Consider the following 24,166-nt stretch of genomic DNA (forward strand, 5'->3'; position numbering starts at 1 on the left):
CACTATTTGGGAAAAGCTGGAAAACAGACTGCAGAAATTGGGTATTGACCAATATCTTACACAATCTACCAACATAAGGTCAAAATGAACACATGACCTAGATATAAAGGAACATATCATAAGGAGATTAGGAGGACATGGAACATATTACTTATCAGACTTACGGATAGGAGAAGCATTTATGAATAAAGATATAGAGCACTGTGTGATATAAAATGGATATTTTTATTACATTAAATTAAAAAAGGCTTGTACAAAAGAAATCATGTATGCAAGACAGAAGGAAATCAGAAAATTGGGAAAAGATTTTAAAGTCAGTTTCTCGGATAAAGGTTTCATACCTCAAATATATAAAGACCTTTTCAAATCTTGAACAGGCAATTTTTCAATAAATGAATCAAAGATACATATGTATGTATGTATGCGTGTGTGCGTATAGAGATACATACATACACATATATAATCATATGAAAAAATGCTCCAAATCACTATTGACTACAAAAACGCAAATAAAAACAACTTTAAGCTATCATCTCATCCCATCAGACTGACTAAGATGATAGAAGAAAACAACAAATATTGGAGGGGATATGAAAAACTGGGGTGCTAATACACCATTGGTGGAACCGCGAACTGAGGTATCCATTTTGGAGAACAAAGAGCTACAAAACCACATATACCCTTTGACCCGGCAATGCCATTATTAGGTCTGTTTCTTAAAAGATGAAAAGCAAAAAGGAAAAGAACCTGTATGTTCTACAATATTTACAGCAGCTCTCTTTGTGGTGACAAGGAGCTAGAAAGTGCAGGGATAGCCCTCCATTGGGGAATGGCTGAACAAGCTGTGGCATGTGATTGTGATGGAACACTACTGTGCTGCGAGAAATGATGAGCCGGATGACTTCAGAAAAACATGCAAGGACTTACACGAAGTGATGCAAAGTGAGAGGAGCAGAACCAAGAGAACACTGCATACAGTAACAGCGACAGTGATCAAAGAACAACTAAGTTATTTTGCATGTCACAAATACTCATATTAACTACAAAAGACCTATGAAGGAAGTTGCTACCCACCTCCAGAGAAAGAACTGATGAACGGAAGTATGCATGGCATGGTTTTACGTGTGTGTGATTATCTGTGTCAAATGATAGCTTTCTCTAGTGTGAGGTGGGAAGGGAGGGAGGCAGGCACTTTGGAACTTAAAAAGAATTAACAAAAAAATACAATTTAAAAAGAGTGTCCCAAGGGTGTGTGGGAGACAGGGGGGATGGCAAAAAGACAAAACCAGCCCCCCAAAGATGGCAGGCAGCAGAGCGGAGGAGAGAGCTGTGAGAGCTGCCGCATTGCGCAGCCAGCCCTAGGCACAGCCCCTACGTTTGGCCCAAGGCTCCCTGGAAAAAACAACAAGGTGACGGCCGGAGTAGAGGAGCCCAGCCAGAGCAGGAAGGGGATGCTTGGACTTGCCTCGGCAGCCCCTGGCTGGGCAGGAGCTTTCTGGTCCTGGGGGACAGCCTTTCCCTTCACTCTGCTCTCCTTGCGCCACTCCCTGCCCCTTCTTCTTTCTCATCATTCAAGGGACGATCACGGGGTGCTGTGAAGGGTTACATCGTCCCTTGGGTGTTGCCTCCCCAGCTGCCTTGCCAAGAAGAACTGAGTTTTAATTCATCCATTGTCCAAGTGCCTCCAGACCCAGTCTGCACAGAGCAAGGACTCGCTGCTTCCTCACACAAGGAGACCTTTGGAAACGAGGACAGACCATCGGGGGCCCGTGTCCACACTCACCTCAAACTGCCAATTTCCCAACTGGTCCACATCTTTGATATACACATGGTAATGTCCTCCATAGCAGCCGCCTTTGTGTATGATAACAGAGAAGAGGTCGTACACATACTCCGAGTCATCCAACTCACTCTAAAAGGAGGAGAACATGTCACTGCAAAGAATGCGAGCATGGAGGAGAAGACCCAGAGCCCCAGGAGTCCCATGAGGGGCTGCTGGTCCCTAATAGGGCGAGGCCATTTAAAGATACACTTCAAATTACAAAACTGTCAGCAGCTTGATGGGATGCAGATGGCAGCCTGCCAGCCAATACCTTTTCTAGGCCGCTAGTGGGCGCTACCGTGCACAGAGCACTGGGCTTAGAGTCAGGAAGACCCAAGTTCAAATACAGTCTCAAATGCTTACTGCCTGAGTGATGGGGCAAGTCACTCCACCTCAGCTCTAAAATGGGGTAATAACGGCGCCCACCCCCAGGGTTGTTGAGGATCAAACGAGATCCCATTTGCACACAGTGTCCCTCATAGACTTTGTCATGGTTGTCCTCTCTGAGAAGGTCCATCCACACACGGGCCCTAAACTACACAAAGGTGCGTTCTGATGAGACACTCACATGCCCCCCCCTCCCCCCCCCAGGGGCACTGCTGCGCCGCCTTCTCTGGAGACTTTCGAAAAAAGGAGCAAGCGTGAGAGAGGGAGCCGCGGGCTGGCCCCAGCTCTGCCTGACCTTTGCCTTTCCCCAGATCAGAGCCCAAGATAAGGGGCCCAGGTGCCTGGCCTGCACGAGATGTACTTTGGAGCACATGGGCCTCCCCAACGAGGATGAGTGCACTTCACAGAGTTCTTCCTTTGTTAGATGAGGAGGTGGGGTAAGATTCACTGGGAGGCTGACAGCTACTCTGGAACGGCCAAGACGCCCAGCCCAAGCCTGAGCCAGGACAGCTCCTCACCTTCTTTGGGCCATGGCCCCCTTAGCCATAGGGTGGAGTCTAGGGACCCCTTCCCAGAATCACACTGTAAACTCAAAGAAAGGCTATACACTTCAGCAGATATGAGTGCCAACTAAGGTGTCACTCTGAGAAGTCCACGGATGCCCAGGGTAAGTGCCCCTGATCTGGATCATCCTTGCCAAGGCTCATCCTGCCTTCACTCACAAACCTTGGACTCTTGAAGACTACCCCACCCCTCCCCTCCAGGGCAGGCAGGCCCTTCCAATTTATTTCTCTGTATTTTCAAAACATATTTGCCCAAATGAAGAAATTTAAGCTAGAATCATTTGAAAAAATGCTCTAAATCACTACTGATTAGACAAATGCAAATTAAAACTCTGAGGTACCACATTATACCTATCAGATTGGCTAATATGACAGAGGAGGAAAATGGTAAGTATTAGAGAAGATGTGGGAAAATTGGAATACTAATGCATTGTTGGTGGAGTTGTGAACTGATCCAACCATTCTGGAGAGCAATTTGGAACCATGCCCAAAGGGCAATCAAACTGTGCATACCCTTCGACTCAGCAATACCACTAGTAGGTCTATATCCCAAAGAGATCTTAAAAATGGGAAAAGGACTCACATGTCCAAAAATATTTATAGCAGTTCTTTTTGTGGTGGCAAAGAACTGGAAATTGAGGGGATGCCCATCCATTGGGGAACGGCTGAACAAGTTGTGGTATATGAATGTAATGGAACATATTCAAGGTAACTCCAAAACGCTCATGATGGAGAATGCCGTCCACATCCAGAGAAAGAACTGCGGAGGCTGAATGAAGAGCAAGGCAAGACTATTTCCTTTTTTTAAAAACATTTTTCTTTCTCGTTTTTGTTCTGATTCTTCTTTCACAACATGACCAATGTGGAAACGTTTAGTGTGATTGTCCATACACAGCCTTTATCAGTCTGCTTGCTGTCTTTGGAACTCAAAATTTTACAAAAATGAATGCTGAAAACTATCTTTACCTGTCACTGGAAAAAAAAGGGAAAAAAATATTTGCCAAAGAAGTTTAGAGAAAGCTTTAGTTTCAAGTGGAAAGTATTTTTTTTAAATAAATTTGGCTGAACATGAGGGGAAGGCGCAGAAGCTATTCAAGCAGAATACGGATGGCTGAGGCTTGAGACTCTGGAATCTGAAGGACCAGAACAGCAGGCAGTTTCCTCCTCTAAGCAAAGCTCCCTGATCCCTCCCAAATCCCGAAATCAAAGGGCCAGGGGGCATCTCTGGAGCAGATGATGGCCTGTTTCCTGAGATGAAAGCAGAGGTTTTGGGACTCCCTCCTGAACCCATCACCTGACTAGGCTAACGAGCAAGAGGAGTGAAGAGGTAATGAGAGGGTACCAACCTGCTCACAGAAGGGCTTCAGGTCCATCTGCAGAGGGAACGTGTAGCAGCCTGTCTCCTTGTAGCGTTCACACTTGGCAAAGTCAAAATTAAATCTCAGCAAAGAAATCGTCAGGAAAGGAGGCAGCTTCCGCAGCCGGGCTGACTATGGAGACAAGACCAGCATTGTGAGGACAGGTGAGGAGTGGAGCATGCACACACATCCTCATGCTCACGGCAGGTGCCCATGAGGGCTGCAGACAACTTCCAAGTCCATGGGAAAGCCACAGACTGCATACAAAGTGACTGATACAAAGTGACCCCAGAAGAGCCTCCATGCATCTGTCCATCCACCAGCCCCCTGCCTTCCCCTTTAGCCTCTGTCCTTGTTCCTTTAGGGGATCCAGGACTGCAGGCCAGCTGCTGTCTTCCACACTGCCCAGTCCACACCCTGGCCAAAGACGGGCTACTACCCACTCACAGCCCTGAGGGTCCCATGCATTCACTGTGTGGCTTCTCCACGGTCACTCTCAGACACAACAACAGTGACCCATGGTTTGCAGGAATGGAGGAGGAGAATCCCAGAGCTACAGATGGTCCCACCCCTCCCTTTATTCAGAGTAGACAGCTGGGGCCCAGAGGAGAGGCCACAGACTCCAATCTAGCTGGGTGTTAAGCTGTGGTGAGAGGGAAGAGGAGCCTCAGGGGTGGTCAGAGGGACTGACCCAACAGATTCTCCTTTGAGGAACCCAAACACCATGTCAGAGAGCTAAGGACATTGTGGGTTCCCGCAGACAGCCCTTCCTCCCAGGGTTATGGAGAGGAGGTGCATCAGGGCGGGCAAAGGAAGCCTCCTGTGCCAGTGAAAGCAGAAGAAACCAACTGCCCATTTCCCAAACTGGGCCTGTTTCCTCGACTCAGCCAGATGACCTCTGAGGTCCTGCCAGCCCTGAGTCAACATGTGACACTGGACAGGGCACTTCATCCCTGGCCCAACTCACTTTCCTCCTCTGTAAAATGGGACAACAGGTGGAGAGCCCTTCCTTAGCCCAGGGCCGGGCACACTACAGGCGTTAAATCAGTACTCCCTCCCTCACCTTGGTGGCACTGACGAGCTTGTCACACGTTCCACAGTGATACAGGTTCTCCGCATCGAAGAATTCCTCCTCCACATACATGCTCCAAAGCGCTTCCTCCAGGCTGGACAGGTTTTTGACAGCCACTGTCAAGTCCAAGAAGTCCTCCTGCCGCTCAGAGAAGGACAAAAGTCTGTGAGGGGTGCTGGACCAGGATGACTGGTGTCAGCAGCCATGGTGTCGGAGCCAAATGACGGGTGCAAGGAACTTGCCACAAGCACGCCCCAAGATGGCCTCAGAGGCAGCCTGGAAAAAACTCTTCACTGGACAGAGGAAGTCAAGGCTTGGAGGGGGCAGGGACTGGTCCAGAGTCACAGGGCCAACATATGCCTGAAGTGGGACTAGAACCCAGGTCCTCCCAACTTTGACCCCCTGGGCCATGCAGCTTCTCCTCTGTGCCTAGACCAGGGCTACAAAGCAGATACATCCCCCCTCATCCCATCCCCAGGGCACACTCTATTCTGTACCTATGCCCCATCCCCCTCCACCTAGAGGAGGACAATATAGTTCCTGAGCAATTCAGCAGAAATGAGATGGTTCATCAGCCATCCAGGGGTGAAGGGCAGGGCCAGCTCCTCCAACGAGACTCCCCTCTACACCCTTTGCCCAGCCCCTCCCAAAGAGCCTCCTCTGACACTAGGGGCAGCCCAGTGTCCTCGGGCCCTCGGCCCAGACTGTCAGTGAGGGGTTGGACCCACCTGCCGCTCGCTGATGTTCTCACACTCCTTGCACATGACATAGTTCACTATGGTCCCATGGTAGAGGCGGTTAATGAGGTCGTGGCCAGAGGTGCCCACCAGGGAGCTCTCCAGCGCACTGAAGAGAATGCGGTTCAGCTCCTGAACATCATGCTGCCGCATTTCCTGCAAAATAGGGACAGTCACAAAGTCACTGGCCCGCTCATCTCACGAATAATGAAGCCGTGGAGAGCCACCCACACACTCACAACCTCTCAGGCTGGGGTTTCTCTAACAGAGCTGGCAGAACAGGCAAATGCTTGTCACAAATCAGACAACGGAGAAGGAATCCCAGGAAAACAGGAAAGAACTGCAACTTTTCTACTCCACTACTTATACCAACCAACAGGAGACTAACAAAGTGCATGCAGGAGAGGGGCCTTAGGGGACCTGCTTTAATGAGCTGATCATCTGGTAACAGTGAATGCCAAAGGCTTTCTCCCCCATGAAAGGCAATGAGGTATAATGGCTAGAGAGCTGGCCACCAAGCCACGAAGACCTGGATGGGGTTTGACAGGGTTCAAGTCCCACCTGACACTCAGGCTCTGGGCAATTCTCTAAGACCCTACCCAGCAGAAAGGGTGCCAACCTGTACTGGTAGAGGGAGTTTCCTCATCTGGGAGATCTGAAGGTCTGGCTGGCATCTCACCCCCTTCCCCCAGTCTCAGCAGACTGGGTAGAATGTACCAAAGAAGTTTTCTAGGCTTCCCAAATAAGAAGTTGTTTAAAAAGAGAGAAATTCCCCAAAGCGTCCACCAGCCACCAGCACAATGAGTCTCCGAAATGAGCACCACACATCTTGTGCTGTTAATTTGCCCAGCGAGCCCTCTTATTTCACAAATGAGGAAACGGAAGCCAGAGAAGGGAAGGGCCTTTCCCAAGGTCACCCAAGGAGCCTGAGACGTGAAGCCCTGGTTCCCGATGCCATAGCTGCTGCTCTCTTCAGGCATTAGGCAGCTCCCTCCCTGTGGCCCAGGAGAAACATTCTCTATCAGCAAAGGTTGGTACGTTCTTGGCAACGCTGAGAGGTCCAGAGTCTCCCAGCTGGTATGTGTCCAAGACAGAAATCGAACCCAGCTCTTGGGAGCTGTGAAAGTGGCCTCAGACTACTTCTCCATCTTACACTCTTTTCCCTGCCCCCTTCACAGTCACCTTCTAAGAGCTGGCTCAGGGCTCCAGCCTTTTGAGGCCCTGTGGAGCCTCACCCTGGCAGCCTGGCCCGGCCATTATTTCTTCTCCCCCCCCCACCCCCGCTTCCCCCCCTCACACCCAAGCCTGCACCCACCCAGGCAAGGTCTGAAGAGGATCCTGGGAAGTCCAAATAACATTCCAGTGACAAGCCAAAGACATCCTGCCACCAGAGGAAGCCCCTGCAACACGCAGACATCGTCCCTTCTGCTCTTTCTGGACAGTCTGTGCCTAGAGTACCTAGAGCAGGCTGCTGAGGCTGGCACTCTACGTACCCTGCACTTGCCTACCTCGCTGTTGTTCCAGCCAAAGCTGTCAGTGAGGTCAGTGGTGGATGCCGCCTGCTGATCTGAGAGAAGGAGCTGAGCAAACAACCGCTGTAACTGCAAAGGGATGATTCGCACCTGGACAGATGACAAGGACATTCCTCCCTTTAGGCCCCACATCTGTTGGGGAGACTAAGGAAAGGCCTCCTCTCGAGCCAGAATATTTCAAGGGTTCCTCCACCAGGCAAGTAGGAAAAACTCAGAGAGATCACAAGTGAAAACTGAATCTGAGCTTCAAAAATCAATGAATGATGTTATCGTGTAGCCGAGACCCTGGGCAAGGAAGTCACTTGACCTCCCTCAGCCTCATTCTCCACATTGGTAAAACGCAGGGAGCGGGGCTGGACTTGATGGCTTCAGCCCTTCCCTAGAGAAGCAATCCAAACCTCTTGGTCTGGCCTGAGCCCAGTGACATTCGATGCACCATGAGCTATGACCACAAAGAATGAAGGCCTCCCTCGAAGTCAGCACCAAGAATAGGCAAAGGGTAGGGAGGGGCCTCCCTTGGGTGGGGCCAGCACTGGCTGTTCCTGAGACCTGGTCATTCTAGCACCACACTGAATGAAGCAGGGCCCCGACCAGGAGGTGGTGGACACTGTGCCTTCCCCACAGTCACTCATCAAATGCACACATGGTTCTGGCCAGCCCTCAGCTCTTCAAAGAGCCACTCTGAGGGGAGCTCAGCCACCCACTCCCTGTGCCCTCTCTGGGCCTCTAGAGATTGAGAGGAGTCAGGCTCACCTCCTGCTCAAGACCGCAGACGAGTTGTGTACGTTGCTCATGGGCCAAGGCTAGCAAATCATCACCAGAGAGCTGGCCAATGGGCAATGACTTCTTCAGCTATATCAACTTATGAAGATGGTAAACTTGGGACAGCTTTGGGGACCTGAAGACAGACCCCAGTGAAATCACAGCTGATAACCAAAGTCAACGACTGTCTCTGAGTCATTAAATGCCCTCTGATCTGGTCCTTTGTAAATAGGCAGCCCTTCCCCAAAGCACACTGGAGAGGCCCCCCAGGCACCACTAGGCTAACCAGCAGGGTCCCTCCACAGGAGGGGAGGGGAGAGTTCCCACTGAGTCAGTAAACACAATGCTTCACCACAATCTGTAAGTCATAAAAGGGAGTTGGTGACAGTGCTGCTGTTGGCTGTTGGTAGCCCTGTGCTCTCCCCAGAATGAGGCCTACGATGGGGAGGTCAAAGGAACAGAGGGTCAGCCCCACAGTCAGAAAGAGCTAGGGTTCAACCCTGCCTCTAATGCCTGCTGGCAACTCACATGACCTATCAAGGCTGTGGGCAGCTTTCTAAGCCTATAATTTGTAGGATGGGCACCAGCGTGCACTGAATGTCCTTTACCAAGGGATGGCAGAGGCCGAGGCCCAGCCCTTACCTTCATCTCTACAATGCACAAACCATGTGCTCAGCTGGCCTCAGAGATGCAAATATCATTAAGATGTGGTTAGCATGTGCGGGCAGGGTGAAGGCACACCCAATAGAAAAAGTTTTATTACTTTTATAACGGGATTAGTTTTCATGCCCATAAATGCTGTTCCTCCTATCCCAGGGGTCTCCCCTTGGCAATGAACCAAGATACACACACTTGTGAAAGCTCAAAATCTCGGGTGTGTAACACACAAGGTAGGAGTGGACATCAACGGAGTGCCAGCCACACCCAGGACATGCAAGCCCCATGAGCTCATGAGTTGACAACAGGATTGTATGTGCCTACTAAGTCCCACACCAGACTCTCATGATGCTCAGAAGCAGCACTCACGTTCTCCGTGACAATGCTCCAATCTATAAGCATCCTTCCTCCATGTGAATCTAGCTTATCCACAGCAGGGTATAGTCGACTGTCACCTCCCAAAGCCTGGACGCTGCCTACAATGACAGTAGCTTTGGGGCTGCCGTGTTCCATGCTGACTCAGTGGGTCTGCAGTAGTCCTGAGGACCCACCCCCCCAGGTGGTTTTCATATGACCTGCTCTATAAATGGGCCTCCCTCCTCTCACCAGACACCTGACAGGGGCATCCAATCAATCCCACTGAAGTCTGGCTGCTGGGCTGGGTAGAGCCTTCTACATTGGACTATTTCATCCTGGTCCTTCTGGTTCTTCAGTAACTAAGCCCTTGAGAGAAGCCTAGGAGGGGCCTGCTCTTACAAAGCAAGTGGTCTGGGCTGCATTAAGCCAGCTCATTGGCAAGGAGCACCAAGCTTCCATGAAATGCTGAGGTCTTGGACACAACCTTGGCTCTTCAGTGACAAGCTTTCTCTCCTTTACCTGCTCTGACTACCGGTTCTGGGGAATCAGCCTCCACATGTCCACCAGTGGGTCATTGGCCAGGCCTCCCCAGCCCAATGAGGCCTTTCATTCCCATCCCTTCGGTGACATCATTTTGTTCCCCTCAGACTAATGCCTGAGTCTTTCTCAGATCCACTACCAACCCACTGAGAGTTAATATAAAAGCAAAAGAAACTTACCATCTACCTCTGTGCCTCTGACACCCTGACTGGCAATGAGGCAAAACCCGGACACATTTATCTTTCCTACTTAGGAGACATGGTCTCTGAATATACCATGCTTGGGGCAAGAAAGGAGGACAGGGCGTTTAGCCAGATCAAACTTAGAAAAATCATCTAGGGATGGTTGGTTAAGTGTGGCGATAGCTCTCGGGGAGGGCAAAGGGGAGACACTTTGTGGGGACGAGGAGAAACCAATGTGGCTGCTCAGAAAAGGACTGGCCTGTCCTCTACTCAGACTCCAACCTCCTTTCCTTCAAAGTGCTTTGTTTGGCAGAATTGGGGAGACCCTAGGGAATTTAGAGAAGACTCTGGTACCTTCGCATCAGGGTCATCCTTGTCCTCTAAGGATCCAAGCTCTTCTGGGTCCAGAGCAAACAAAGCTTCTACAAAGAAAAGGCAAACAAGAACCTTAGGTCACCTTCAAGGCCTGGGCTGTTCCATCCATCAGGTTGCAGCGGTTAAAGAGGGGAAGAGAGGTCTCCTCATCCACAGACTTGGCGTGGCAAGGAGACACTTTTTCAAAAATAAAACGCTCTGAAAAGACAACGACATTTAGGCAGTGAGGAAACACATGGAGGAAACCAGGTGGTTATTCACACCATCTCTGAGGGAAGCAGCATATCCAGGGACAAAGGGGGAGCTTGAAGAGTTAAGACAGCTCTCATCTGCCGTGCCCAAATCACTCCCAGCTGGGGGGAGGGGGGAGCTCCAGCAGGATCCCAACCTCCAGTCCTCCTCCCCCCGGGCCTCAGTTCCTTCCTCTGCAAAACGAGGGGCAGACAATGGCCCGGGATCGAGGTGGCCGTGGACCTTCAGCTTAAATGACCAGTCCCCCAATAACTGAGCGACAGCGACACTGTCCCCAAAATGTGGGGCTTCTGACAGACAGACTCAAGCTCCTCCTGCCAGGTTATCCCACCTGGCCTCAAGCCCCCAGGACGGAGCCATGCCTGGCCCTGACGTGGGTACAATCTGTCAGACGGGGCTTCCCTCTCTGGAACGGCAGTGATGCCAACCACTAGCACTATCGCAAAGTGCATTATGAATATCATCTTGTTCTCATTCGATTCTTATAACCCCTCTGGGAAATAGGTATGATGGTTATTTTCATTTTACAGAAGAGGAAGCTGAGGCCTACAGGGGTGGCCTAGGGTCACACAGCTAAGAACTGTCTGAGGCTGGATTTGAACTCAGGTCTTCCTGACTCCAGGGCGGACACCACATCCACTGGGGCACCCAGCTGCCTTTGGAATTAATGGGAGTGAGGCGGAAGAGAAAAGAAGGCTCAGGAGAATAGATTCAATCTTCCATCCTGCAAAACCTCAGGAACTGAAAATTATTTTCCCTCCCACAGTCTAACCCAAGAGGAGATTCCTGTCACTCCTGAGGCAGCACAGGCCCAGACACAAACAGAGGAGTCCTCCCAGCATCAACGAATCTCTCCAATGAGAAGCTAGCGGCTTCCAGAACCATGGACAGGGCTAGGTCCAGGGACACCTTCTTTAGCTGAGCTCCACCCCTGAGGCCTGCCATTCAAATGGCAAAAAGGATGCTCTGGTGCCCTCCTCACTGCACTTTGCGAAACCAAGAAAAAAAGGTAGGTTTTGTAATCATAAGGCTCTGAGTGTGTGTGTGTGCACGTGACAGCATGTGTGTATGTATGCGCGAATGCATGTGTACATGTGAATGAGTATATATGTATGTGCATGGGAGTGTGGGAGTGTGAGTGTGTGCACAAGTATGTGCGTGCCTGTGTGTGTCTATGTGCATGCGAGTGTGTGTATGTGTGCGTCTGTGCGCATGGGCTCCCACGTTACTGCTAGGGCAGTGTCTGGAGGGGAAGCAGAGAGAGTGGCATGAAGGCCCACCAAGGCCCTGGGGACAGCTGCCCTGGCTGTACCCCATGGGGCACAAAAGGGACCCTCCCCACAAGGGCTCTGTGACAAGGAGGGTGAGCAGGGCCTGAGGGTCCTGAACAGGGGTGGGGGCATGCAGGTAAATGCCAGGGATGGGGAAAACAACCCATCCTGATTTCAGGCTTCCTTTGTCACCCTCTGTATTCGATTTGATGCTATTTGGAAGGGTCTGGAGAACTAAGAGGGGCCCCTGTGCTCCCCAGTAAAGCCACTCGGTGACAGCAGGCTCAGAACACACGCTCTAGGAGCGTCACCACAGTTCTAGGCTCTCCTGGCTCAGAACACACACTCCAGGAGCATCACTGCTGTTCTAGGCTCTCCCAGAGTTTACTCAAAGCTGGAGAAAACAAACCTGTGGGGTGAGGACTGGGAGGGGGGCAGTGCTGGACAGTGACAAGGAGGGCTCTTGCCATCCAGATCAGAATTCTTCTGGTTTGGTGACAACCCCAAACTCTAAACCCTCTTTCTGCTGGCTCCGACTTCCCTGTCTGCTGATGCCATCCTGATGCCCATGCTGGGCTCCAGGGGCAGGGGCAGATGCCAACCTAGGAGCTGTGGGGGGGGGTTTGCGTCAGGAGACAGCCCCAGCCTGAACAGTTCCTAGCTCTTGGGCCCCTTCCACCCCGAGACAGTCGTCAGCTTGTGAGAGACAGCCTGTTTTCTTTGTTTTGGGGTTACAGAAACACACCTGACCAGAGCCACAACAATGCCCATCCCCCGCCTCGGTTACATTATACGTTATATTAGCTGACCTGTGCCAATTTACTCACCAATGACACAGGACGGTTACTCTGCCCCAGCAGAGACCACCAAAAATGCAGACATGGTCCTTGGGAGCAGGGGCCTCACAGGCACTCGCACCCATCCCCCAGGACCAAGGGAGATGAGAGGCCTTCCCAAGGCCACCTGGGCAGGACTGGTGGCCAGATGCTTCTCTGATGGTCCACTCGTCTAAGTTTCTAGGTGCACGGAAGCGCATGAATGAAGGCATCTGTAAGGTGCCTACCTCGGAATTCTGGGGTGAAATGGAGAGTCTGCAGCAGAGAGTTGAGGTAGCAAGTCCCGCCCTGGTTCTGGATGCCACTCAGGTTGGTGATGCCCCGGGGGGGGTGGCGGCTCTGGGTCCACGCACTTGGATTTTGTCCCTTTCTCGATGTGATTCTCTGGGATGTAGGGAAAGTCCTCTTCAAACAAGTCCCCAAACATTATGAAGGCATCAGGCCACCCTGCAAAAAACAGGCCCATTTACCACTCAGTTCTGCAAAGGCCTTTCCCCCAGACACCCCTAGCTGCCACAGACAGGGACATCCAGACGCAAGTCTTCCTTTAGAAAGGGGTTATCTGCCATCTTCTCAGGGGCAAAGGGAGGAAGCTGGACCACAGGACTCTGAAGATTCCTGGCTTCTGTAACACCATTACAATCCCCATCACAAGGCCCTGGAGGAGCCTCAGGCCAACCCTGCTTTACTCCCTTGTCTACTAGGGGAAGCCACATCTTCCAGTGCTGGGATCAGGGGACCAGGCTCCCAGAGCTGAGCTGCAAGGACAGAGACCAGGGTTGTTCCAATGGTGATTTTGGCTTGGAACCTCACGTGTGAAGGACAGAAGAGAGTGCCTGAGGATTATGGGACATAGGAAGGACAGGAAAGGACCCAAGAAGTCTAACCCTGGGGGTGAGAAGTACACAAGATGATAGGGCATGACAAAGGCTGGGGGTGGTAAAGTCAGTGACCTGCTCTCAAAAATACGTGACCTCAGGCACTGTGCCAGGCAGGCACTGCGGGCACATAGTGGCATCAGCATCTTCCACCTGCAAACTGATGACAATGGCAGAGGTGTCTCCAAGCCTCCTTCCCACTCAACATCCTACAGTGAGCCCATGTGCGACCTCGCCTGGCTACAGAACCACAGGCCAGAAGTCCCCCTTCACATCTCAATGCAGTGAGCCCATGTCTCTGCTCAGCCGGAATCTCACTTCTCAAATGCCTCCAGGACATCTCAGAGCAGGTGGCTCACTGGCATCTCACACTCTGCTCCTCCAGGGCAGAACTCACTGTCTTTTCCATAAAACCCTCCCCTACTCCCAGTTTCCCTATTACTGCCAAGGTCCCATAACCTTTCTGGTCATCAACACATGGGATCTTGTCACCATCCTCAACTCTCCATTGACCTCACACCCAAATATCCAATCTACAACCAAGGGCTCTCTCTCCAAGAAAAGCCCCCTCCTCTGCCCCACCCCTGGTTCAGGCCTCTTTCTCTCCCCTGACCCTGCCCTTGTTCAGGCCCCCTCCCCTCATCAAGTCCAGCTGCCTCAGGTCTTTCCCCATCCTTCCTCCATTCAGCCACTAAAGAGTTCTTTCTAAAAGGGGCAGGTGATAGCTCAGCCCCCACTCCATAACCTGCAGTGGCTCCTAATGGCCCCCAGGACTTCCCCCGGGGCCATGCTGCCCCTTGAACACAACACAGACCATTTCCTCCCTGGGTCAGGTGTGTTCTCCCTCCTGATCCTCCCAGTGCTCCCACCTGCCCTCTCGCTCTGAGCCTCCCCAACTTAAACATAAGCTCCATGAGGGCAAGGGCTGGTCAAAAGCCTGAAAAACCTCTCCCTGCCTGGGGCCTGGGTTCCAGTCCTACTTCTACCTAAGCCTCCGGCAGCCTCAGTGTGTGCCTGGTGGCCCCGGGTGGGCTTCTCTCCCCAGAGCAGGGGACTGCGGGGGAGGGGGGCGGTCCTGGGGCCGGGTGAGTGTCCCAGCCACAGCTTGGTTACAATGTATCCAGGTCATCCTAACCTTCAGTATCTGGCCCCAAGCGGGAAGGGGGGAGGGGAGCTGCTCCACGTGACATAGAGGCAGCCCCGCCCCCAGCCCTCCCACTCACGCCCCACTCCCGTCGGGGCCCCTCCCATACATAGACCAGGAGACTAGACATGTCTCCCCCCTGCCCCCCAACGCCCGGGGGTGAGAGCCTCGGAGCCGGGTTCCAATCCCTCCCCGGTCGCTCAGCCCCGCCCCCCCAACACCCAGGCCGGCCTCTAAGGGAAGCCCTGCCCACTCTGCCCGGGGCTACCATCGACGTCGGTTGGTGACCCCGGACCAGGGGCTTCCCCACTCTGGGCCTCAGTTTCCCCGCCTGAAGAATGAGGGCGGAGATCCCCAGGTCCGGTCCCAGTCCGGCACCTGCCCTCCCAGAGCCACCGCCCCGTTGCCCTCCCACCCCCGGTCCCGGGGCCCGCTCACCGCTAACGCCCTGCCCCCCGGCCCCAAGACCCCAACTGGAAGCAAAGGAGGAGGGCGCGGCAGAGAGCCGCCATTTTGGTGCGGAGGCGACCGTCGCCTAGTCTGCGCATGCGCCTAGGCGAACTACATCTCCCACAGTGCACCGCGCCTCCCGTCCGCACCAGACGCCAGGAGAAGCGCGAGCCCGTTTCGCAGAGCTTTGTGGGGGTTGTAGTCTAGATGCCTCCTTGCCGCCCTCTACCGGACAAGAAGAGGAAAGTGAAACCTTATTTAGTGCAGCAGGATACAGGATACAGAAGCAGCCAATCAAACCTTCTTGTCTCACATGGGAAGGCTGAAGCGCAGGGACATTCCTAGAGGAAAGCACTGGGCATTGCCGCCCAGAGAAAAGCGCCCTGGCTCTGGCATTCTTGGGGGCTGGCCATCTGGCGGCCTGAGGCAGTGCACAAAAGTGCCCTCAGTTTCCCCATCTGTAAATGAGGGCCGGGAAGGCTCTGGGTCCATCATTCTCTGTAAGATCAGGGCTTGGAGGAGGGCCATCCAAGCAAGCCTTCTCATTGTCCAGATGGGGAAACTGAGGTCCCGGCAGGTTCAGCGCCAGACCATAGGTCATAGGTCGTCTCGTCTTACCCCTTCATCTGTCAGAGGACGAGACTGAGGGTCAGAGAAGGGAAGCCGCTGGTCCCAATCAATACAGAAAATAAGTAGAAGGCGTTGCATTTGAACCCGGGACCTCCAGCCAAAACTAGTCTTTCTGAAATGTAACCTTGGGGTCAAAGGTTGGGCTGTTTTTCTTTGCAAGCTCAGCGTCCTGCATGTAGGAGAGCAGGTGCTGAATTCCTCAAAGCCCTCATTGTGAGGACCAGGAAACTGGGGAGGCTGAGGGAGGTCAAAAATGGCTGCTCACGGGGTCCCTGCAGGGTGTCACTGTGTGAGGGGTCACTGTGGGGGAGGGTCACTGCAAGGGGGTCACTGTGGGGGGGGTATAACCACAGGAGGTGACCCTGGGAGGTCACTGCGGGGGGGGGGGGTGTCACTGTAGCGTGGTCACCACACAGGGTCAACACAGGACAGCCACTGCAGGGGGGTCACTGTGGGGGAGTCACCTCAGCAGGGTCCCAGGAGGTGTGCAGGACTGGAATCTGGCCCCTCCTTTCTGCCAGGGCTGCAGCAGGTCCCCCCAGAGAACTTGGGCCACGCAGGGTTTTCCTTCACCCATTCATGCTCCCGGGCTTTGGCTGGGTGGATTCATTGTGTCCACCCCACTGTAGCCAGCACCCTGTAGGCTTCAGGGGAAGGAGGAGGAGCCGGGCACAGGCCCGTCCCAAAGGGACATTTCAGCCCCACTGGGGGCAGGAAGCCAAGGAGCAGAAGGATTCCTAGTAAAGAGGATACAGCCCGGAGCCCTCTGCTGAGAACCGAGCAGAAGCTCTTAACCAGGGCCAGGAACTTGTTTCTGAAACCACTTTGGTGACTGTATTTCCTACACTTGGTTTCTCTGTCATTCTATGGCTCTTCTGCATTTAAAAACAGGAGCCTGCGACGGGGCCCACGGGCTTCCCCAGGCTGCTGGAAGGCAGGGTCTGAGACACAGGCCAGAAGGTTCAGAAGCTGGGCCCTGGAAGAAGGTGTAGTCGGAGTGGGGAGGGACGGAGGCTTCAAGGGAATCACAAAACCTCAGACTTGGCAAGGACCTCAGAGGCCACAGTCTTGCCTCTCCCTGAACCATCAAGCAGCCAGTTTTGGCCACCCACTTATGAAGCCACAGTCAAGTCACTTATCAAGCAAGAGACATTTTACTAAGGTTTTGGATTTGGTTTTTGTCCTTTTTTTGACCAAAGGTGATCCGCTGGCAAAGGAAGAGACCTCTCCAGTCTCTTTGCCAAGAAAACCCCATGGCCAGTATTAAAATGCTAAAAGAGCTGACAGGAAGATGCACCCTCAGGTCAGCAGGGTGCTATGGGGCCACTGGGTCACAAAGAAGCGGCCATGATTGAATGACAACAACTTTGCTTAGGGCTGGAGAAACCACTGGCTCCCAAGGCAGTCTGCTCCACTCTGGGACAGCCCTCATCCACAGAAAGCTTTTTCTGACCCCCCTCCTCAACCTAGTTCCTTGCAGTTTCCACCAGGGCTCCTAGTGCTGGGGCCTAAAGCAAGATCCATTTTCCATAGGGCTTCTGTGAAAAGATGTGAATGTAGGCACTCCCCTAAGCCTTCTCTCCTCCAGGGAAGAGAACAGCACAAGTGTGCTTGCCTCCGGAGTGCTGGAAGCATGGCCTCGAGTGTCAGGGCTCTTGGCTGGTTGCCATGTCCTGCTGCTGACTCCCATGGAACCCGGCCTCCCCCCCCACCGCACCCCCAGCCCCAGGGCTCCTTCAGGTGACCCACTGTCTGACCCCATCTGCCTCCCCTGCACCTGCCCATCTGATTTCTGAGTCCACACAGGATGTGACCTTAGTCCTCATCATCTGAATTGTTTCCTGCTTGGCCCAGCCAAGATGCTCAGGGTCCTGGCTGCTGTTGTCTCTCCTAGCTTCGTGTCACCAGAAAGCATCCAATAAGTGCTCTTGCTACCTTTATCCAAGTCTCCAAGAAAACTGTGTAGAAGTCCCCGGCCAAGCACAGAGCCCTGGGGCACTCTCCTACAGACCCAGCAATGTCTGCTCTTTGGGTGCTGCTCTTCTCAATTCCCCGTTCTAAATCTTCCTAATGAATGACACCATCCTCACCCTCAAGGACAGCCTAAGAGGCTCAGTCCAGAGCTTCGCTCTAATGTAGACAAGATGAAGCCCGGGCATCCCCACATTTCAGGATTTCAAGCCCGTGGGTGGTGCCAATGCCTGTTTGGGTGGAGGGGGCGCATCATCTCTGGTGTGTGGGGGAGTGTGGCTCAGTAAGCCTTGCCCCCACGGGTTAAACTGGACTTTATCTGAAGGGATAGCTGTGTGCCCAGTGTTAGGCTTGGGGGGACCCTGGAAAATGGGCCACAGGAAGAAGGAATGGAGCAGTGGCCACACTCAGGGCTTGTGTGGCCCCTTTCTGAAGGGCTGGGCAGGGGAGAAGTATAACTCGGACTTCTGGCCCCAAAGCTTAGCAGTGTTGGAGTGGAGACAAAGGTGATCTGTATTCAGATCCTACAGAAGGACAATGGACTTGACTGACACCCAAAGCCAGGCCGTATCACATTTGTACCCCTGCGGGCCAAGCCTCTGGTGTCTCCAATGTCTAGAATGTTGGGGTGTCCTTGAATCTGCCCTTGCAAGACGGAGCAAGACCTAGGAAGCTCTGCCCTGAGCTTAGGCTGTCCAAGTCTAGGGGGCAGGTCTCAGCAGAGAAACTGAGGGCTCTTGCTTGGCAGTGGCAGGCACAAACTTAGGGCATGTGGCAGTGGATGAAAAGGGTTAAAAACAACAAAGAGAGAGAGAGAGAGAGACAGAGAGAGAGACAGAGAGAGACAGAAAGAGAGAGAGAGACAGAGAGACAGAGACAGAGACAGAGAGAGACAGAAAGAGAGACAGAGACAGACAGAGACAGAGAGACAGACAGAGAGAGAGACAGAGAGAGAGAGAAAGAAGGAAAGAATGTGTAGTCCCATTCCCCAGACATCTGTGAAATGCCTGCTGAGAGCAAGACAGACAGGGAAGCCCCTGGCCCACCAGTTGCCTCTTCGGGCTAACCCCTCAGATTGGCATGGAAGGCCCTGCCCAGGCTGGCTCCAAGCCCTCTTTCTGGGCCTCTGCCTTTCAGCCAAGGCAGCTCCTCACTCTTCCCTGGATGGATGGTCCATGGATCACCGCTGGGCCTTTGCTCACACTGTCCCCAAGGCCGAGTGTGCAACCCCTCCACTTAATGGGAGTTGCTCCTCCCTACAAGGCCCAGCTCAGGGATCACTTCCTGCACGAGGCCTTTCTTCATCCCAATCACTGTTGCTTCCCCTCAGCCTGAAAAATGACTGCCTTTATTTTGTTTCATTCCATGTATGTGTTCATGTCTGTATGTACATGTGTGCACACACATGTATATTTATACATCCTATATGTGGCAGGTCCCAAAAGTCTTAACACAATTTTAAGCTTCAGTTGTATTTAATAGGATGTATTATCACAGAGAGATGGTATCTGCAAATATATACATGTACACACATACAGGGGTGTGGAGTCAGGAAGACCTGGCCACCCCAGAGCCTTGCTGGCTGTGTGACTATGGGCAAGCCACTTGACCTCCGTTTACCTTGGCTTCCTCACCTGTGAAATGGGGATAATGCTTGCACCTGCTTGACAAAGCTATTGTAAAGAGAAACTCAGATAACCAGGTAAAGTGCCTTGGGAGCTCAGTGGCTAGCGGTGTTTGGACATGTTTTCTGTGTCCAACCCTTTGAGGGGCAGTGGAGCAGAGTGGAAACCTGCCCTGTCAGCCAGCAGGAAGGCCGGGGACAAGCATTCACTGTGTGACCTTGGATGAGTCCCTAGCTGCTCAGTGCCTGGGGCAGCCCCTAGAAGAGACATCAGGAATCCTGAAGCTCGGGGATCTCTTTTGTGGCTTCCTTCTCTACTCCCTCCTTCCCAGAACTGTGCCCTGTAACAAAGACGCTGGCCCAGGTTTGACCAACTCTGGTCAGTGTCTTAGGCTTTCCTTGGGGAAAGGAGGTAGGTAGGTGGTCTAGACTACAGCAAGTGGGCGGTGGTGCTGGGAGGGCCTCACTGTCTGAATTCAGGAGCCACCTCCTCTAGCCTCAATGCTTGTAGGGTCCCCTTGTTCAAGAGGTCCGATGCCGGACTAGAGGGAAGAATTGGCCTGGGAGCTTTGGAGGGGAAAGAGGGTCTTCATTCCCCCTCTGAGCAAGGGCTCCTCCAGCTCTCCGTTCTTGTAAACCTAAGGAAACATTACTAAGAGCTAACGTTTGTAAAGGCCCTACTACGTGCCTGGCACTGTGATAAGCAATTATGGTCTCATTTGTCCCTCTCAACAACCCCGCAAAGTAGGTGTAATCTTATCCCCACTTTTTTTTTTACAAATGAGGAAACTGAGACAAGCGAGCTTAAGTGACCTTACCAGGGTCACACAGCTAGTAGGTGTCTGAGGTTGGATTTGAACTGAGACCTTCCTGCCTCCAGGCCAGTGCTCTATCCACTGAGCAACCAAGCTGCCTCAAGACCTATGGTTATTGTTCAGTCATTCCAGTCGTGTCCAACTGTTGGTGACCCCATTTGGGGTTTTCTTGACAAAATGCTGGAGTGGTTTCGCCGTTTCCTTCTCCAGCTCATTTTGCTCACAGGTAAACTGCGGCAAGCAGGGTTAGTGACATGCGCAAGGTCACACAGTTAGTAAGTGTTTGAGGCTCGATTTGATGTCCCGACTTCCTGACTTCAGGCGCTCCTCTGTGCCTGTGGAAGGGAAAAAAATAGACTTTGGAAGACAGATACATAGGGAAAAGCTAGCTCCCCCACGTCTCCCTGATTTTCACCTTGCCTCACAGTGACCCCGCAGACTTATTCCTTGGACTTATCTCATTGATGGTGGGAGGGCCTGTCAGTTCATTGACCATACTGGATGGCACTGCTCATTTGACCAGAGCCAAAGAAAGGCCAAGCTGGCAATGCCAGTGGGTAAAAGGGCTTGCCAGAGTCCCCTGTGTGTAATAACTGAGGCCCTGCCAAACCCATCCATGCCCAGGCCTCTCTGATTGCTCCAGGGGTCAAATGAACCTGAAAGAGAGGTGTGTCCTTGGGCCTGCTTCCCATTCCTGGGTGTTCCTTCCCCTGAGGGCACAAGGGTACAAGCCTTATCTGGCCACTCCTCATGGATTGCAGAGGGCTCAGTCACGAAAACCTTTAGTCATGCTCAGATTCACTGGCCAAGGAAAACAAGCTCCATAATTCAATCTGGGTTAAGAGTAAGGCAGAGCAGGCTGGGGCATGGGCACTTGGCCCCAGCCCCGGCTCCAAGACCAGCTTGGAGATGGGCTCCAGGTTCTGCCAATGCCCCAGCATAAAGCCTGGATTTTCACTTACATCTCCCACTTCCTATCACCTATTGTACTAAAGAGTCAGTCACTAGATGGGACTGATTAGACACTCTTCAGTGTGAATCAATTAGGATTCCGCTGTGGGATTAGAGCCCCAGCTAAAAGGCGCCTCCTATGGAGGCCACCCCCTCACTTTAGAGAGGAGGAGACTGAGGCACAGAGAGGAAGTAGCTTGTCCTCGGTCATACTGGCAGATCTTGGGATTCAGATCTCCGAAGGGGCCATTCATGGCCATCAACACTGAACTTCCTTTATCTGGTCACCATCCCTCCCCATTCTGTCTCTCCCTCTCCCTGTTCTCCATCTCCCCCTTCCCTCCAAACCTTCAGTCCCCTTCCCAGGCCATCCCTGAGACTAGCTAATCTGTCTTCCTTCCCCACCGTACCCCATTCATTGGTGAATAAGCTCACCCTGGAGCAGCCTCTTCTCGCCAGGCCCTGGTCACGTTCATATCGGCCTGGCCTCAGCTCACTCCCAGAGCTCACCACTACAGCCCTTACACCTCGGCCACTGAACAAAGCTGGAGAAAAGTGTGGGAGCCTGCTGCCCGAGGTCACCACACACTTAGGGGACATGATCTCAGCTGCCCTGGATCCCCACCAGGCAATCCTCGTACATCTTCCTAACTGACCTCTCACTCTCCCATTCTCCACAACGGCTCTTCCAGACCTATCCGGGTCTCCTCAGACCTCCCATGGGGACCCCTTCCCCACCATAGCAGAAACCCTTGCCTCATATTTCACTGAAAATATGGAGGACTCTCACCCTGAGCTTCCTTTTCTCCATTCTGCCCCATCCTAGGTCAGGCAGAAGCCTCGAGCCACTCTCCCCTCCTTCACTGCTGTCTGGTGAGAAGAGGGGACCCTTCTTGCCAAAGCAGATACCCCTCCCGCCATGCCCAAGCTATCCTGTTCCATCCCATCTTCTCCATTGGATCGCCCCCTCTAGGAGCTCTCCTCTCTTTCACTGGCCTGCTCTTTCCCTGTCTCTCAGCTACTTCCTGCTGCCATCCTGAAAACAAAAACCAAAAACAAATGCTCTTAGATCATGTACCCCTCCCTTTTTGAGTAAGTCCTTGAGAAGCCCATCCACAACAGGGGCCTGCACTTCCTGTCCTCTCCCTCTCTTTGTAACCCTTTACAATCCAGCTTCAGCAGTCATCATTCCACGCAGACTGCTCTCTCCAAAGTTGCTCATGACATCTTGGTGGCCCAATGCATGGCCTTTTCTTACTCCTCATTCTCCTTGACTTTGTGGCATCTTGGACGCTGGGGATCACTCTTGTCTCTTCTATCCCCTCTTCCCTCTGGGTTTTCAGGATGCTCCTCTTTCCTAGTTCTCCTCCTCCCTCTCTGAACTCTCTTCTGTCTTCCTTGCTGTCTCTTACTCCAAGTGACGTCCATGGGTGTCCCCCAAGGCTCTGTCTTGGGCCCTCTGCCCTTTTTCCTCTCGTGCTCTCATCAGCTCCCATGGATCTGATCTATGTCTCCAGCTAGAATACCTTGAAGGGCATCACCACCCTCCCAGTCACCCAGGCTCCAGCCTAACAGCATCCTCAGACTCCTAGCTTTCTCTACCTCCAGGCCGCTAGGTTGCCCAATCCTGCCACTACTGCCTTTGTACCATCTCCCCAATGTGCTTCCTTCTCTCCACCCTGGTGGAGACCCTAGTCCCCTCACTCCTGGACAGCTGCAATAGCTGCTGGGGGGGGGAGTCCTGCCTGCCTCAGCTTCCCCCCACTCCAGCCCATCATCCACCCAGCTACAAAGTGGAGATTAAACCCTCATCACCTGACACCTCCGGGATCAAATAGAGAACAGTCTGTTTGGCTTTTAAAGCCCTTCACAACCTGGCTCCCTCCTAACTTTCTAGTTTCTAAAATACTTTTCTCCTCTGCAATACGTCAGGTCTGCCATAACATGATGTACATGTTCCTAAAAATCACCACCCCACAATGCAAAAAATGGGCAATAAAAACCATGGGGAAAACCATGGGGGAAAAGGGGCTTCAAAACTTTATCCAGGACACATTAAAAGAAAAAGTTAGGACCCTAATAAAATCAGGAGCACCTTATTGTTACATGTTGAATGGTTAAGAAATCGTAAAGACTACAATGAATAGCAGTGAGGTCTGGCCACTGCTCAGCCTGCCCCAGGCTTCCCACAGGACCCAAGTGTCAAAAGTCAAGGCCCTTGGGGCAGGAGGAAGGGAGGGCCTCTGGAGGTCACCACTCCCTGGGAAGTGAGGGGGGAGGTCAGGGCCCAGCCAGGGTGAAAGGTGGGGGAGGGATGGGTCTGTTTCCGCAGCTGTGACTGGGTCAGAAGACTTACAGTAAACATGGAGGCACTTGACCTTGAAAATGGCCTGTAGTGTGCTTATGGAAGCAGCTTCAGGAGGGTCGAGCTTGGCAGTTATTGTAAAGTACGGTGTTTTTCCTGTTTTCTGGATTTTTAGCAGATAAAATCATATATAAACAAACACAAAATGTGCACGAAGCTCACATCCTTCCCTAATAGATCTATTGTGCACTCATGTTCACATTTTCCCGAACGAGTACATTGGCAGAACTGACTGTCCTGCATGATCGGGGACCCTGGCCTCCTCTAACATTTGTTCCCCACATAAGATGTTCCATCTTCCCGTCCTGGGCACTGTCACCACCTGCCTGCCGTGCCTAGAATGTTCTCCCTCCTTATCTCCAACTCCTCCCTTCCCTGGCTTCCTTCCAGATTCGGCTTAAACGTTGCCTTCTGGAGACACTGGTGCCTTCCTTCTGCAATTATCTCCAACTTCACCAGCACTTAGCTTGTTTGTACTAGGTTGTTTGCCTGTTGTCTTCCCCTTTTGGACTGGCAACTTCTTGCAGGCTGGGACTGTCTTTTTCTTTCTTTGCATCTTTAGGATTTAGCACAATGCCTGACACATGATATGCACTTAATAAATGCTTCTTGGCTTGACTGGACAGTTCCTTGAG

General features: G+C 52.5%; 1 protein-coding gene across 1 annotated transcript in view; it reads right to left on the reverse strand.

The window, feature by feature from the left end:
- USP40 (ubiquitin specific peptidase 40) overlaps positions 1 to 15,250 on the reverse strand; it is a 61,679-nt gene extending 46,429 nt beyond the window's left edge. The window contains 9 exon segments of the mRNA XM_036766347.1: positions 1,784 to 1,912; positions 4,119 to 4,262; positions 5,194 to 5,340; positions 5,931 to 6,095; positions 7,448 to 7,561; positions 10,324 to 10,391; positions 12,931 to 13,033; positions 13,035 to 13,150; positions 15,164 to 15,250. Of these exon segments, the coding sequence (XP_036622242.1) occupies positions 1,784 to 1,912; positions 4,119 to 4,262; positions 5,194 to 5,340; positions 5,931 to 6,095; positions 7,448 to 7,561; positions 10,324 to 10,391; positions 12,931 to 13,033; positions 13,035 to 13,130 (966 nt within the window). The 5' untranslated portion in view covers positions 13,131 to 13,150; positions 15,164 to 15,250.
- Positions 15,251 to 24,166: the final 8,916 nt, after the last annotated feature.

Source organism: Trichosurus vulpecula, chromosome 7 (assembly GCF_011100635.1).
Source record: "Trichosurus vulpecula isolate mTriVul1 chromosome 7, mTriVul1.pri, whole genome shotgun sequence".
Taxonomy (NCBI): Eukaryota; Metazoa; Chordata; class Mammalia; order Diprotodontia; family Phalangeridae; genus Trichosurus; species Trichosurus vulpecula.